General features: G+C 39.0%; 1 protein-coding gene across 1 annotated transcript; it reads left to right on the top strand.

The window, feature by feature from the left end:
• Positions 1–3,574: 3,574 nt before the first annotated feature.
• rufy1 (RUN and FYVE domain containing 1) lies at positions 3,575–17,805 on the top strand. The gene is made up of 17 exons (XM_022195835.2): positions 3,575–3,932; positions 4,171–4,350; positions 6,252–6,369; positions 6,451–6,552; positions 6,669–6,792; positions 6,872–6,933; positions 7,106–7,241; positions 7,398–7,499; positions 7,581–7,697; positions 9,667–9,834; positions 9,917–10,014; positions 10,095–10,214; positions 11,658–11,787; positions 12,634–12,728; positions 12,823–12,871; positions 12,980–13,057; positions 17,278–17,805. The coding sequence occupies exons 1-17, from the start codon at positions 3,608–3,610 to the stop codon at positions 17,419–17,421; spliced, it is 2,148 nt and encodes a 715-aa protein (XP_022051527.1). The 5' UTR covers positions 3,575–3,607; the 3' UTR covers positions 17,422–17,805.
• Positions 17,806–17,907: the final 102 nt, after the last annotated feature.

Here is a 17,907-nt window from a genome sequence, read left to right as displayed (position 1 = left end):
GCTCGGCCGTATTTAAGCGCTGCTCGCCCCGCCTCCAGAATCTCCTCAGACTGCTCTCTGCTCACACTGAACCAGAGAGAGAGTTGGGAGGACACAATGTGGAAGACTGCTGTAATAAGGACACTACAACAATTAATTACCAAGTTAATTGTAGTGTGACTGTGGAGCTACAGGATATGGTGCCAGTTGAAATTCAAGTTAAGGTCGCAATGGTACACTGTAAAACATCCTGAAGGAGTTTAGTCAAATCAACTTCTCTTTTGTTTACTGAATTAAATATATACGTTTTGCTCATTTAAGTGTAATTAAAAATGGCTTATTTTACTTTTGAGATCACTTAAGAAAAAAATGAGTTCCTATTACTTGAGGCATTTTGATTTAAAATGAGTGGAATGAAGTTCACTCAACTTATTCATTTAAGTTTATAGGAAAAAAACATGCACATAAGTAGATGTCAGGGCACTTTGTTAGAAAGTTACAATGCAGAAGACGCTCTTACATTTTTTTTAATTCTGAGAAGACAGACATGGTGGAAATTTGTTGTATCTCTATATCTGAGTTATGGTTGTTTCTTTTCATAATACAGCCAGACAGTTCTAACTGTGACAAAGGTTGCTACTGGATTCACCCACAGAATTAAGTTTAGTCTTGTTGATCTCAGTGTAACCAAGACCAGCCTCACTGATTGTATTTGTGCTACTAAAAAACTGGCTTCAACAGTTGGGACTGTAACTTCTCAATGTAAGTGAACTTAGAAAATCAAAAAATAAGTCTGTCTGTAAGTATTTTCTGTGTGACTAGTTGGTTCAAGTTAATATCTTGAGTTTATTAAACTTGTTTTCTCAAGTTCAGTTTGTTAATTTAGTTGGTTTCACACTTTCACTGCTCACAAGATAACTTAATGAACTAATTAATCAGCTAAAGAGCAGGTGATCTTATGTTTTTAAGCTGAACAAATCTAACATCATTTACAGTGTAGGCATTATGAATGTACTAGATATGATTTTTTCTGCTATTAAATATATTATTTTACAGTTTCCACAGAAGTGGAATTCTTTCAGTGATGTAAGCCTAATACAGGTTATGAATCTGTTGTCTTTTTCTTAAATCTTTGACCTTCCGGACCTGTCATCTAATGCAATGACTAGATAAATACAGAAAACCAAAGTGTAATAGCCTCCAAGTCACATTAATTACAAAAACAAAAAAAAAGAGAGTAAAGACAAGCAATTCTTTCTGTAATATTCACTCGTGCTTGCAGTCTAGGCACGGCCCTAGGGATTCAGTTTTGTTTGATACAGACTGTGGTGTAAGTGCACGCACTATAGCTGTAGCACAAGATTACAGTGGCTTTGTGGAGTAGCTCAAATGTAAATGGAAAATAATCAAAGTGTTACTAAGAGCTGTAGGTTAAGACATCTGGTGATACAGAAAAAAAATGTAACTCCTAAACTAAATTGTAGAGATGAAGTTATCTCAGCCCATACACACACACACACACACACACACACACACACACACACACACACACACACACACACACACACACACACACACACACACACACACACACACAGAGAGAGAGAGAGAGAGAGAGAGACAGAGACAGAGACAGAGAGAGAGAGAAAGATAAACACATACACAATTAAAGCACGTTGTTAGTAGTTTCACATGTTTACAATACACAGACTGTCTGCGCTACCAGGTGGTAAAACTAGGAACTACACCCACATCAGCTCTGAAAGGCAGTCAGGGGTACTTGCTGAAAGGACTGCAGGTAGATTAAACTAATTACTCCAAACCCCTCAGAGACTTCAGGTATTAGTGTTTTAGTAGACAGTTGGGTATCAGAATGACATCCTCAGAACACAATAGAACAATGATAGCAACTAGTTTGCAGTTAAAGGAAGGACCAAAAATCACATTATTTATTGCCAATGGTGAAGAAAGTTTTACATCGTTTTCTTATGTAAGGGTACTCATATCACACTGTAAAAGTGCTGTATTGAAATGATTAAAATACAATGTGTAAGTATTATTACAAAAATGTATTTTAAGTATTAAAAGTACTAAATATCCTTTGTCACTGCTATATATAATTAGATTAATGTTAAATTTAATGTCAAAGCAGGGTTTTTCTGTTGCTAAAGTGGAGCTGAATTTAAACTATTTTGCATCAGATTGCATCTGATGATCATTTTCATTTCACCTTAGTGCTCTAAATGATAGTTACAATATATTTTAATTACTGATTATTCCTTTAATTATTTCAGCTGTACTTAAACTGTTATTTAAAATGTAACATTCTATTTTATAAATTCTTTGTGTGCATTTTGTTTGCAAAAATCCTGAATTGAAATGTGAATAAACACTAAAGCTGTCCACATTTACCTAACTAATTTATAAATAGATGAAGGCCCTACAATCTTAAATATTTTACTTAATAATTAGCAACCCCCCCCAAAAAAAACCTTCATTAAGATGGAAATCCTAAAGACACAACAATAAAAAATTCATTCATTCATTCATTCATATATGAAATTACTGAATAATTCAAAAGTTAATATAAAGACACTATAAAATCATTTGAAATATAAATTTACCAGACTAATTTAAACATTAAGATTAAAAAACTGTATTTTTCATTATGTATTGGACTTGATTAAAATATTAAAGGACAATCCTTCAATATTATTCATTACGGACATTTACCCTCTTTATATTTTACTTAAATATTAAGAGAGAAACCACACAGTGCTATATATTATATACATTAACTAGACAAGATTAAATATAAAAAATTAAGACCATACAATTTAATATCCTACACAGTACAAATTAACCTGATTAATTTAAATATTAAGGTTAAAATCCTCAAATATTATATATGATGCAACTAAAATATTAATATTTCAAAACTAAAGTTTCATATACTGCAACATACTATTTTTATAAATGTGTATTCCATTTCAGATTTTTGGTATGCGTTCTGTTACATTTTATTTTTTATTTTTATTTTTTTTAACAGTGGCACCATTACGGCAATGCTTGGGAATACCTTAAAGAATTCAACTGTCATAAATCATCAAAAAGAAATCTCCACACCAATAACTGTCACCTCCTCCACCTGCCCAGGACCAAACTCCGGACCATGGGAGACAGAGCCTTCACCTCAGCCGCCCCTCACATATGGAACTCCCTCCCTGAGCACCTGAGAGCTCCACAGACAGTGTATGTTTTCAAAAAAGGCCTAAAGACCTTTCTTTTTAACAAAGCTTTTAATTAAGCATGCCCCTGAATGTTTCTGTTTTTATTATTTTATCTGATTGCTCTGTTTTATTACATGATTGTTTTGTTTTTATACGTTTTATATCTTAAATGTTGCACTTAGAGATTCTGCCTAAATGAAAAGTCCATTACAAATAAAGTTTATTATTATTATTATTATTATTATTATTATTATTATTATTATTATTATTATACTTCCGCTGCGGTCCGGCAGGTGGCGGTGATGTGACTTCCGGCTACATCTCAAACATTTCAAAGAAGAAGAATAAAGTTCTCATAGAACGCGTGATTGAACTGGTCACGTGAGAGGGGTACAAACATGGCCGACGAGCCAGGGGAAGTAAACACAGCTGTCGAGGGTCGTGAAGAAAAACAGCAGCAAGATGAGCTCGAAGTTTCGGGACCCGCCGTTGACGGACAGCCCGAAGGCAGCGACGGGCAGGACTGGACGGAAACGGAGGCTCCGGCGGCGGCGGCAGAGAGCAGCTGGTCGGCTCCCATCCTGTCTCTGGCTCGGAAGGCCACAGAGACGATTAGCAGCGGGATGAGCTACGCTGCTGCCCCCAGAAAGAGCTCCAGTGCGAGCTCCCCGACCGAGAAAGAGCCTGAAAGTGACCTCAACAGTACTTCAGAGAAACTTCCAGGTAGGCTGCGATTATTAATAACCTCTGACACTTTAACTGGCCAACACACACTTACTTCCTTTAGTTCAGCTACATGTCAGCTGTCAGAACACATGACTCCAGGAACACTTCTCTCTCTGTGTTTTTTTCTCCGAATGTACTGTTTAGTTGCAGTTTATGAAACTTTCATGGTCTCTGCACTAAGCCTCCATGTGTATAACTGATGCAATTTCACTTCTTTGCCACGCTTTTGCTGCAGTTCTGCCCCCCAAAGACCCCATGGCAATAGAGAGATCCAACCTCCTCAGCATGATGAAACTGAGCATCAAAGTATTGATCCAGTCCTCCTTGAGTCTGGGCAGGACCATGGACTCGGAGTACCCTCCTCTGCAGCAGTTTTTTGTCGTCTTGGAGCAATGCCTCAAACATGGGCTTAAAGGTGAGACACGCCTACTTCTCTCCTTACTCTTTTTTATTAAATCAAGATAAACATGTCCATGTCATTTCAGCAATAGAAGACAGATTTTTATACTTCTCTTTGACAAAGGGGGTAGCAGTGGGAGGTGCAGTTGACCTTTATAATGTATTACTGCTCTTAAACCCCAGCAAGAGTAGATATTGAATCACTTACACTTACATGTTCTCTGCAAATGTTAAAAAGCTTGAGAAAACAAGCCTCTAATGCATTTGTATTGAATAAGATCAACGCATTGGGCAATGTTGGGGAATTAATAGCAGAAAGAGCTTCCATGTCCTGTTTTAGTCTAATTTGGGGAAATGACTGATTATAACCAGGAAGTATGAACAAAGGCTTCTGTCTTTGGGCCAAATAGGTGATATGTTTAAAGATGTATATTTGATACTGTTTGAACACTATGTAATAGATGATCTTTTGAACTGCCATTTTTAAAAAGCTTCATCACTGCATCCTGCAACCCGTTACTAACTCCTCCATGTCTACTCCCTGAGATGTGTTATATTTCAGTAGTATCCAACATGTTTCTACAAGAGAGGCCATTCACAGCTGGTTTGAAACTCATCTGAATCCTAAACTGACTGGTTAGAGTCTGAAAGGAAGACATATATGTGTAGAGGAACTATGAATAAGAAATGAAGATTACTACAGTGTAATTGGTTGATACGCTCTTGCATAACACCAACCTCATCACATAAGTTTAATGATAATATTCCAGATATTTGTATTGAATGCGAACACGCCAAAGGCACAGTTTGTCATTGCACATGGGACTGTAAAGGGGCTGCAAATTTCTGGTGAAAGATCTTACAAATTGTACCATTTAAACTCTTTCACTCCCAATACTGATTTTGGTCAGAATAGGATGTATTTATCACTGTGAGAGAGAAACTGAGAGTCATTCTTTCAGTTTGGTTGTGCTACATTTTGCCACTGACACTCCTCCAAACATTTGCTTTGCAGATATTGCAAATAGCCATAGGACTTGTTGCTACAGCAAGTGTAAAATACTTCCAGACTGCTCTCACTTTATTTTTAGCTCCCTCCAAGCGATGCTAGCTCCCATTATAGCTAAATGTAAAGGTCTACTGGTGCATGATGTACTATATAGGTAGATATGCATACGGAGAATTTAGCTGAATAGATTATACTCGTGGATCAGTTTATTTGTCACAGATTCCCCAATCCAACTATTTGAATCAGCAAGAAATCAATATCCAAATTATAATAACAGGTAATTTGTTATATAGCCCTAAATAATGAGTAATATATTAGCTGTAATGCAATCTGTGGATCCTAAAATGTTTATTTTGGCTTAATAAAATAAAATAAAATAATTCTTATCAATATATCTTTTATCCAAATGAAGCAATTTATTGCCACAACACTGAAGAATATTCAGAGCCTACAGGTGGGCCAATGGGTTAAAGAAAATTGCTGTGCTATGAAGAAGATAGCTTGAAAGAAAAAAAATGTGATTTTTGATAGAATTTGTGGTGACTGTGCCCAATATCTACTATGTTCATTTGTTAGATATGCTACAGAGTGATGCTAATGAGAAGCTATGGCATGTTTGGTTCTGTACATGATCATAGACTTATTCTTTGCTCTTTGTCAGATGTGGCACCAATGCCTAAACTTTAGTGTGAGGATGGTCAAAATAAACATAAACTGATGTAATCATAATTTTTAGGATTATGAGGCTTTTGCCCTGGTTTTTTTGTGTGTCTTCCCTCGTTATTATGTTGTTACAAGGAATAAATATCATGTTATAAGAAGGCGAGGCAGCATATGACACTGATGTGTCTAAAGTGAAGTCTGAGTCAGAGTGGGCAGAAGTTATTTTTTCATTTTTTTTTTTTCAGCCAAAAAATCCTTCATCGGTCAGAACAAGTCCATATGGGGACCACTGGAGCTGGTTGAGAAGTTGTGTCCAGAGTCTGTCAACATTGCCACAAGTGCCAGAGACCTGCCCGGCATTAAGTAAGCTTCCACAAATTATTTTTCTCTACAGCTACAAAGTAATGCACACTGGAGACATTTATTCTGTAAGTCTTTTTCCAGGACCGGTTTGGGGAGAGCAAGGGCTTGGCTTCATTTGGCGCTTATGCAGAAAAAAGTAGCTGATTATCTGAAAACCCTGCTGGACCAAAAGGACCTCCTTAGGTTGGCTAAAATAATCACTACCAAGAATCTAGACTGCAGTATTAACGTTGGGACATGTCAGTTAATTGATTATTTTCTGAGCATGCACATTGATCTGTTCTCTTTCAATCTCCCAGTGAGTTTTATGACCCTGGAGCATTGATGATGGAGGAGGAGGGGGCGGTAATGGGGGGTCTGCTGGTGGGCCTCAACGTAATTGACGCAAACCTTTGCATCAAAGGGGAGGATCTTGATTCTCAGGTGAGTTCTGAACAAGGTTTCTGGGTCTCATTTCCTCTTTGACAAACAAGTCGATCACAGTGTTCTCTTTCTCCTTTAGGTGGGAGTCATTGACTTCTCTCTTTACCTGAAAGACCCTGCCAACAATGAGACTCAAAAAGAGTGAGTGCAGGCTTTTATGGGGATTTAGCTTCCCATCTACGCTGCTTTTCATTGTATTTTGATCCACTCTATGTTGTTGTAATCTAAACTGAATTCCTTTGATAACAGTTCAGTTTCTGTCCAGGCCTAATTCACACTCATCCCGTCATTCGTTTTATTCTTTCGCCTTTAGTGATTCCAAGATGACAGCCATATTGGATCAGAAACACTACATTGAGGAGTTAAATCGCCATTTAAGCGGCACCGTCACCGACCTGCAGGCTAAGATGGACTCGCTAGAGAAGACCAACAGCAAACTTGTAGAGGAGGTCAGATGCACTTTGCGTTAACAAGTGTGTGATTGTGCTTGTGTTTAGGGGGTGTGAGGACTTTTTAATTGGTCCAATTATGTTATTTTAAAAACAAGAAGGGATGCATTTCTCTCCAATGTCAGCGTCGTGTGTATATGTTTTTCTTCTTGTTAGCTGACGGCAGCGACAGACAGAATCAACTCTCTGCGAGAAGAACAGGAGCAGCTGAAACAGCAGAACGAGTCGATCTTACAGTCCAGCCAGAAAAAAGAAGAGGTTTGAAAGCATCTACAACAAACTGAAGCTAAGCTACTGTTAATGCAAAACAGTACATTAACTGTGTATTTGTTTTTCCAGGCGGCCCTTCAGGACAGCCAGGTAGAGCTGGAGACGTACAAACAGACTCGACAAGGCCTGGATGAGATGTACAATGTGGTGTGGAAGCAGTACAAAGAGGAAAAGCGCATTCGCCAGGTCAGGTATCAACACACTGTAGCACAATTTGGTATCAGTAGATAACTAGCCAGAGGCCAGGAGTGTGAGCACTGTGTGTGAGTGTTGATCAGTCATTCAGCGTCGTCCTAGACTTCAGGGTGATTCCGTCTGAATTCACAGATGGGTGTTGCAGCAACATTTTCAGTTTGGCTTTGGAAGATAGTGGTGGGAGATCATCACAAAAAAGCTTTATGTGCAAAATTACAGGCATCTACCCGCAGTAGTTTTTGAGTTATGGCATTTTCAAATTTTAATAATTCAGGCCAAAATGCCCTCCCCCCAATCCTCGCCTGGAATGTTTAGGTTTAAAAATGCTTATATCTCTGCTTCTGGGTATCACAGAGACTTGAAATTTTTTCTCCAAGCTCTCTACATGTTGGTGATGTCCTACAAATAACACTCACACACTCAGGAGAAGTCTCTACAGAGCAGGGGGGCTTGTCCAAAATGTATAAATTATTTGTAAAAACCACTCGCGAGTAGGGTTAAGGGTGTTAAAAATATCAGAAATCTTACAGCTTAATGTCTTAGCACCATTTAGTATTGCTCTAGACCAGACTGGCTTATATCTTAAACAGGGGCAGCCCTCTAGGCACATTATTTAGAGAGATATGGACTGCTGAACATTGCCCCCCATGAAAAGTGCCTAATTTTCAAGGAGCCTGAAGTCAATGTAGCACAGGTGGTAGAGATCTGCAAATTTGCACAGAAACGCATCTATCCTCTTACTATAGCCATGCAAAGTCCCAACATCTAGCCATCACTGTATCATGCTCAATTTTACCCTCAAACTATGCCATTTTTGGTAGTCACGAATCTGAACATTACCTGTTATGCATATATAGTGTGCATATTTATGCTGGTGTATACAACTGGAGTTGGAAAAATAACTTCCACATTTTTTAGATAACTTGCAAGGGCTGAATTGTGCCCACTGAACTTCTGAATTTAAAAGAATAAACATACCTACTTTCATTCAAGAAATTACAGAAAAAATCATTTCACCTTGAAAATTTCCTGGACATACCTTATCTTGAAGAACAAAACTCTTTCAAGCCCTGTGTCACTACATAGGCAAGTATAATTATATTTAAAATACCTGCAATGAACTTTTTATAGATCACAGGATGAATTAAAGATAATGGCCTAGTTAGGGGGTAAAATTGAGCATGATGCAGTGATGGCTAGATGTTGGGACTTTGCATGGCTATAGTAAGAGGATAGATGCGCTTCTGTGCAAATTTGCAGATCTCTACCACCTGTGCTACATGGACTTCAGGCTCCTTGAAAATTAGGCACTTTTCATGGGGGGCAATGTTCAGCAGTCCATATCTCTCTAAATAATGTGCCTAGAGGGCTGCCCCTGTTTAAGATATAAGCCAGTCTGGTCTAGAGCAATACTAAATGGTGCTAAGACATTAATCTGTACGATTTCTAGTATTTTTAACACCCTTAACCCTACTCGCGAGTGGTTTTTACAAATAATTTATACATTTTGGGCAAGCCCCCCTGCTCTGTAAAGACTTCTCCTGAGTGTGTGTGTTTTTTCTAGGACATCACCAACATGTAGAGAGCTTGGAGAACAATTTCAAGTCTCTGTGATACCCAGAAGCAGAGATATAAGCATTTTTAAACCTAAAAATTCCAGGCGAGGATTGGTGGGAGGGCATTTTGGCCTGAATTATTAAAATTTGAAAATGCCATAACTCAAAAACTACTGGGAGTAGATGCCTGTAATTTTGCACATAAAGGTTTTTTTTTATCATGATCTTCCACCACCAGCACCCACAGTAAAATTGAAGATGGTGCTGCAACCACCTTCCTGAATATTTGGTGTTTTGGGATGGAATAAGCCTTCAGCAAAGCATCATGTCTAGTGTTTTTGTGTTGCAAGTCGACTCCAGAACTGGATCTGACTGATACCTTTGGCATGGTTGGATGATATTAGGAGCTGGAGCGAGAATTGGAGCTGCAGGTGGGACTGAAGCAGGAGATGGAAGTTGCCATGAAGCTGCTGGAGAAGGACACGCATGAGAAACAGGACACTCTGGCGGCATTACGGCTCCAGCTTGATCAGGTCAAGACTCTCAACCTGCAAATGTTCCACAAAGCACAGGTAAACACACACTGGTATGTTTTCGCATTCACTTGAATGCTCAGACAGAATGTACATTTATACAAGTCGTGCGCTTCTTAAGGACTCGGAACGGCAGGCGGAAAAAAAGCAGGCGGAGGCTGTGCAGCTGGAGCAGAGGATGAATGAAATGGAGAAAGCCATGATGGAGCTAGAACAGAGGTACGCACTCGTTCATGTGTGAGCTTCTGTGTGTTAACGTTACATTTCTTTAAACGAATGCTCATCTTTGCGGGCCACAGGCTGCAGAACTCGGAGCAGCAGCGCAAACAGAGCGACCAGTCAGACAAAGACATGAAGGTGGAGCTGGAAGGAAAGGTTGACGCTTTGCAAAAACAACTAACAGACCTGGATACACTAAGGTGAAGACACACAGCTGGAAGAACAAAAAGCACATTTGTAGCGCTCTTTTTAAAAACGGTGCTCAAATTATGAAAGTGGCACTGTGCAGAATGATAGAACTACTCCAAAAAGAGTCATTGAAGGGCAAAATTTAAAAAGTCTGAAAGGCTTATCAGTAAGTTGAGTAGCTCATAATGCTAAAAAAAAACAATTCTATGCTTAACTTTCATTCTGTAGCATGTGAGCTGTAATGAAGAGCGCTCTTGAGGTTTCCTGTTCACTGATCTTGAAGAGGAATACTTACGTCCAAAGATGACCCTTTGGACATATTTGCACCCTTGTCACACTGAGAGTTCCAACAATCACCACAACTTTAATGTATAAGAAAAGTCAAGCTTTTACACTTTAACATGTTTGACACAGTTGTCAGGCAGCAAATTCACTGCTGTAGTGAACTTTAAAGCCTCTAAATATCTACATTGAAACCTTAGTGTGTGATTTTAAATTCCCCAAAACTGAAAGTTTATTTGAAAAACAGGATATTTTACAGGCATTCTGGACAGTGGGTGTGGTTAAATAATTATATAAAATAACTGTGCTGTTAAGGAGTGTGTACTAACTTGACTTTCCTGAAGTTCCAAAGTCAGTTTGAGATCAGGGGTTTTGAAACATTTGTTTAAAAAAAAGACCTATCTCAATCCTTTTATCAGAGCCAGAGACTGTAGGAACAGAAACAGTCGTCAGATTTTCGACGTTTCAACAGTGCTACATGCCATTCCGTTGAGAAATGATCCAAACCTGAGCTTAAAATTGAGATATTTCGTCAACATCTCTTTATTCTACATGTCTTATTTAAAAAAATGGCCAAAAAAGCTAGTTTGCAATAACCAGATCCTGTAAAGAAAAACAAAAAATTATCCTCTGTGCTCCTCTGTGCAACTCAGAAACCATTAGTAGCAGTAACATGCTAAAATTTCAGGGATTCTTTGTCTGAGCTACAGGCTTTGTTCACAGAGTAGACAGGGCAGATAGAAATATGGATACAAATGGACAGTGTAATTTTTGTAAAATAGATAATCACACAACTACAACTTTAGTTTTTTCTTGTTTTATAATTTCTGTATTTACAACCTTGTCATACTGCACAAGACGTTTTTGAGTTCTCTACATCTAGGGATGGTTTTGCTGTTACTGTGGAGATACATTACTTCAATACAAAGTCTTGCCATAAATGTTGTTTCTCAAAACCTGAATAAGTGTGAAAACATATGCCAAGTGTGAATAATATGGTGCAGTCTCAGGTAACTGTCTCGATACGTCTTGCAGTACACGTACAATTCTAGAGGTGCGACTTGAGCCCACACAGCAGTTGTTAATTTCATGAAGGTTTTGAGCACGCAGTCCTATTCTTGTAGGTGTGAAAAGAGAACCGAGTAGTCACAGTGTCACTTCTCTGAACACAGGCTGGGTTTGGAAAATGAGCTGCGCACCGAGAGAGAACAGAGACAAAGTTTGCAAAAAGCCCTTCAGCGGGAACAAGACAACAGCGTTGAACTTCGCACGCAGCTGCAGCAGCTCCAGGGTCTGCACTCGGTCAGTGTCACACACACACACCAGGGTCAGGGTCGTTTGTACGCAAAGCATTCGCAAAATCCATATTTTGTTGCTTTTTTTATGTGAAAATAAGTAAATACAACCCATGCAGAGCAAACTCAGGAGTGCATCAGCTAGAGTGTTCATATTTAGTGCCGAAATTCTCTACAGATATCATTTTAAGTGACCTGTTTTGCAGAATGAATGAAGAACACAATCATAGCTGCCCTTTAACAAGCACAAAATACCACAATCTAATGCAGAGTTATTAGAGGTACGGGTGGCTGAAGGTTTCAAGGCTTTGGAGGTCAGCAAAGTGTACCAAGCTGAAGTGGCTACAACTCTGAATTAGATGCTGATCTGTAAAGTTGCTGTTAAATACAAGCGCTACTGATTTGCATCATGTGTAGAACCACCCACTCTAGCTGTAAGTGCTTATTGTGGTAATTTTAGTTCAGTTTCATGAGTTTGTGTGATTAGCCAATAGGAATAGCTTCTGTTTGGGTGCCCAGATAGTTCAACTGGTTGAGCGGGCAACCCATAAACAGGCTGTAGTTCCTGATGCAGTGGCCATGGTTTGATTCTGGCTCACGGCCCTTCACTGCAGGTATTCTTCCTACTTACCTGTTTACCTCTCAAATGAAGCTAAAAATGGCCATAAAAATAACTTAAAAGAAAAGCTTCTGTTTATTTACATAAATGACATTATGGAGAGATTGGTGTGACAGCTTTAGTCAAACAAAACGCTCATCCTGTTTCAGCCTCTTTAATGATGTAAGTAAATTCTACATAATCCTGCACATAAAATGGGATGTTCTGCTCTTTTCTTATGGGCTGGCGGTGCAGGAGCTGCAGGATTTGAAGCAGGAGAAGCAGCAGCTGCAGCAGACGTGTGAGCAGCAGGAACAAGCTCTACAGGAGATGGGACTGCATCTCAGCCAGTCAGTGCTTGTGATTGTGCTATTTTTTTTTTTTACTGGTGAAATTTCATATTGTGATATTTTTGTTAATATGCTGTTGAATTCTTTGCCTAAGGTCTAAACTCAAGATGGAGGACTTCAAGGAGGTCAACAAGGCCCTGAAGGTAGGTTGTCAAGGAGATAAAAATTGTGTTCTGTGATTGTTCATGCTGTTAAAAAATAAGAAAAAAATCATGCGAAGCCTCAACTTGTATGCTTATAACTCTCCTCAGGGCCACGCCTGGCTGAAAGATGATGAAGCCACTCAATGCAAGCAATGCCAGAAGGAGTTCTCTATCTCACGCCGGAAGGTAGGCTTCTTTTTCATTGGATTTCATTTACTCCGCCAAGAAACGCAGCAGAGTTATGTGACGATCAGCGTTTGTGTGTCTGTTAGTCTGTCAGTTCGCAGCATTACTCAAAAACAGACAAATGGATTTGGATTAAATTTTCAGGGAAGGCCAGAAATGACACAAGGACCAAGTGATTAGATTTTAGTAGTGATGCGAGTTATTGTGTGGATCCATGGATCTGTTAAAGATTTCTGTATCGTTATGAGACAGCGTCACTGTAGCTATGACAAGTGAGCATGATGTCAGCTGCCTGCAGACGATCACGATTGTGATCCTACTACTAATCCACCACTGCAAACCACAGATTGTTTAAACAGGGTTTCTGCAGAAACCATTTAGTCAAATTGAATGCTTTTTAATGTCATTTTAATGCTATATTGTAAAAAATTTTAATCCCACAAATTACTTGGGTTTGTTTTTTGTAAAAGATTATTTTATATGAAAACTGTCCCTACATTTCACTATTTCTGACTCCAGAAACCACCCCTGACCGCCCATGGGCTGCAGTCATTCTCTGAATTCCACATTTTTTAACCATATTTGCTGAAATTTGCATTTCCCAGCTCTCCTCCACCTCGTCCAGCCTGCCGGTACCCGACTGGCCGAAACAATTATCGCAATGCTTCGGCATGTTTATGCAGATGCACATACAGCCATTAAAGAAAGTTTACAACACATAGTCAGAATCAATGTTTTAATATATTAGACCATGCTTATCATTATATATCTTCACAAAAACGACAGCAAAGGCATTTACAAAGAAAACTTTTTCTTAAAAATATTAACATGTTTAGTTTTAAAGTATATTTTACAAATTTACGTAAACGTGCCTTCAAGAAAGTTTACAACACACATTCTCAGTACTTTGTAATACACACGTGGACAAAATTGTTGGTACCCCTCAGTTAAAGAAGGAAAAACCCACAATTCTCACTGAAATCACTTGAAACTCACAAAAGTAACAATAAATAAAAATTTATTGAAAATTAAATAATCAAAAACAGCCATCACTTTTGAATTGTTGATTAACATAATTATTTAAAAAAACAAACTAATGAAACAGGCCTGGACAAAAATGATGGTACCTCTATAAAAGATTGAAAACTATTTGACCAGAGTGACATGATTAACTCAGGTGTGTCATTTAATTGACATCACAGGTGTTTCCAAACTCATAATCAGTCAGTCTGCCTATTTAAAGGGAGACAAGTAGTCACCCTGCTGTTTGGTGAAAAGGTGTGTACCACACTGAACATGGACAACAGAAAGCGAAGGAGAGAATTGTCCCAGGACATCCGAAAAAAAATGATAGACAAACATCTTAAAGGTAAAGGCTATAAGACCATCTCTAAACAGCTTGAAGTTCCTGTGACAACAGTGGCTCATATTATTCAGAAGTTCAAGACCCACGGGACAGTAGCCAACCTCCCTGGACGTGGCCGCAAGAGGAAAATTGATGACAAATTGAAGAGACGGATCGTTGGAATTGTATCCAAAGAGCCCAGAGCAACCTCCAAAGAAATTAAAGGTGAACTCCAAGGCCAAGGTACATCAGTGTCAGATCGCACCATTCGTCGTTGTTTGAGCCAAAGTGGACTTCATGGGAGACGACCAAGGAGGACACCACTGCTGAAAAAAACTCATAAAAAAGCGAGACTGGAATTTGCAAAAATGCATGTTGACAAGCCACAAAGCTTCTGGGAGAATGTCCTTTGGACAGATGAGACCAAACTGGAGCTTTTTGGTAAGGCACATCAACTCTATGTTCGTAGACTCAAAAACCAAGCATACGAAGAAAAGAACACTGTCCCTACGGTGAAACATGGAGGAGGCTCAGTAATGTTTTGGGGCTGCTTTGCTGCATCTGGCACAGGGTGTCTTGAAAGTGTGCAAGGTACGATGAAATCTGAAGACTATCAAGGCATTCTGGAGAGAAATGTGCTGCCTAGTGTCAGAAAGCTTGGTCTCAGTCGCAGGTCATGGGTCTTCCAACAGGACAACGATCCAAAACACACAGCCAAAAACACCCAAGAATGGCTGAGAGAAAGGCGTTGGACTATTCTAAAGTGGCCTTCTATGAGCCCAGATCTGAATCCCATTGAACATATGTGGAAGGAGCTGAAACATGCCATTTGGAGAAGACACCCATCAAACCTGAGACAACTGGAGCTGTTTGCTCATGAGGAGTGGGCCAAAATACCTGTTGACAGCTGCAGAACGCTCATTGACAAATACAGAAATCGTTTAATTGCAGTGATTGCCTCAAAAGGTTGTGCAACAAAATATTAAGTTATGGGTACCATCATTTTTGTCCAGCCCTATTTCATTAGTTTGTTTTTTTAAATAATTATGTTAATCAACAATTCAAAAGTGATGGCTGATTTTGATTATTTAATTTTCAATAAATTTTTATTTATTGTTACTTTTGTGAGTTTCAAGTGATTTCAGTGAGAATTGTGGGTTTTTCCTTCTTTAACTGAGGGGTACCAACAATTTTGTCCACGTGTGTATGTCCCTTGTTGTCTTTAACTGCTTGTAATCGTTTCTTGTATGTGGAGATAAGCTTCCTACACTTCTCTACTGGAATTTTGGACCACTCCTGCTTACACAGTTCTTCCAGTTGCTGGAAACTGCCAGGATTATGACTGGCAACCGCTACCTTCAGTTCTCTCCATAAGTTTTCAATCGGATTCCAATCCGGTGACTGGCTTGGCCATTCCAGGACTGTCAGACGTTTTTTCTTGAACCACTCAGCCATTAAATGCGACTTATGCTTTGGGCCGTTGTCCTGTTGAAATATAAATCCACGACCCAGCCTGTGCTGCTTTGCAGACTGGAAGAGGTTTTCCTCCAATATCTCCTTGTATTTGGCTGCATTCATCCTTCCATCAACAAGACGTCCAGTTCCCCATGCTGAAAAGCAGCCCCAGAACAAGTTGCCACCACCGTACTTCACAGTTGGAATGGTATTATTAGGGTTGTAAGCCTCGTTCTTCTGACGCCACACACGGTCATGACCTTTATTTCCAAAAAGTTCAATCTTGGTCTCGTCTGACCATAAAACTCGAGCCCAGTCATCTTCTGTGTCTTCAAAATCTTGGCAAAGTTTAGACGGTCTTGAATATGTCATTTTTTCAGAAGTGGAGTCTTCCTTGCCCTTCTGGAGAAAAGGTCTGCACTGTGCAAGACTGAAGAAATTGTTGTCAAAGACACAGTTGTTCCTGCATTCTTCAGACTATTCTGCCGCGACTTGAGTGTTGTTCGTGGGCTGGTTTTCACTGTTCTAACTATGCTAGCCGTGGCACGTGAAGATATCTTTGATGGTCTTCCAGACCTTGGCAATGTCGACGTGGTGTTGTGTACCTTCCACTTTCTTATTGTCCCGATAGTTGAAACAGGAATTCCCAACATCTTAGACATCTTTCGGTAGCCTAATCCTGACTTGTGAAGGCTAATTATCCCCTTTTTGATCTCTTCAGACAGTTCTTTTGCTTTGCCCATGGCGATATTACTTCTGCAATGACTGTTGCCCTTGTTATCAGCCCAATTTATACCTTTCAGCCAACATGGTTTGGTGGACAAACCGTTAGTTTGCTGACTGCATGTTATCCAAATGTTTATATGCATCAAACTGTGTTTAAAAAAAAAGAGCTTCTCTGTCAGTTTTCACACGTGTTGTAAACTTTAAGGCACATTGACATAAATTGGTAAAATTAACTCAAAACTAAATATTTTATTATTTTTATTAAAATGTATTCTTTGTAAATGCCTTTGCTGTTCCTTTTAAGAAATATAATGATAAACATGGTCTAATATATTAAAACATTGACTATGTGTTGTAAACTTTCTTTAATGGCTGTATCTGGCGAATCGCAGTCTAGAATTATATATTATCAAATATTTTTCTTGAAAACCAAAGAAAGAATTTTTAATGCCACTGAGAATCAAATGTAATTATTTTTAATGCCATTTAAGTCCTTAATTTTCACAAAATCACCTTAACGACTATTATTGCTTTTTAATGCCCTGCAGAAACCCTGTTAAAGAATTCAGTTGTTGGACATCATACGACTGAGCAGCCTTGGCAGAGTACTGAGCTCTCCAAGTGCTCTTCTTGTTTAAACTTCTGTTAATGTTCATCACCAAAGACACTGACCCATTCATGTTTCCATTTTCAGCACCACTGCAGAAACTGTGGAGACATCTACTGTAGCAGCTGCTCCAGTAACGAGCTGGCCTTACCCTCCTACCCCCGGCCTGTTCGAGTGTGTGACATGTGCCACTCCCTCCTGCTGCAGAGAAGCTCCTCCACAGCTTCCTGACAACACCTGCAAGTGTTTCTTCAGAAGCTTTCCAACACTGCGCATACTCACCCACAATGATTTTAAGCGCTTACGTTGAAAGAAAAACGTCATCAAATCTTGGGGAAATGTGATTTGGTGTACCATCACCAGAGTTACCTGAAATTCAGGCACATTAGTTCATCTGTACTAAACAAGGCCACCTTTTTAACACTGATGGGATGAGCTAATATTTTATGCAGACTGTATTCGAAGGACACTTTGCTAAGAGAACGAAAGTATTTATGTTGTCAATGTTTCCTTGGAATGAAATAACATCAGTTTAACAGCTTGGTACTCACTTGATAAACTGGTCTTTTTAAAATGTGTAGTTTTTCTAATTAATTAAATTGTGGGTGTGGATTATGTCGAGGTTTCATCAAAGTGACTATTGGTACTTCAGCTTTTGCTGAGGATCTTTTGTGTAGCTGGTTTATAGCAAACACACACTTTATTATTCAAGTTGTC

The sequence above is a fragment of the Acanthochromis polyacanthus genome, chromosome 10 (genome assembly GCF_021347895.1).
Source record: "Acanthochromis polyacanthus isolate Apoly-LR-REF ecotype Palm Island chromosome 10, KAUST_Apoly_ChrSc, whole genome shotgun sequence".
Classification (NCBI taxonomy): domain Eukaryota; kingdom Metazoa; phylum Chordata; class Actinopteri; family Pomacentridae; genus Acanthochromis; species Acanthochromis polyacanthus.
The sequence above is the reverse complement of the archived record's forward strand: the minus strand, read 5'-3'. Positions and strand labels throughout refer to the sequence as shown.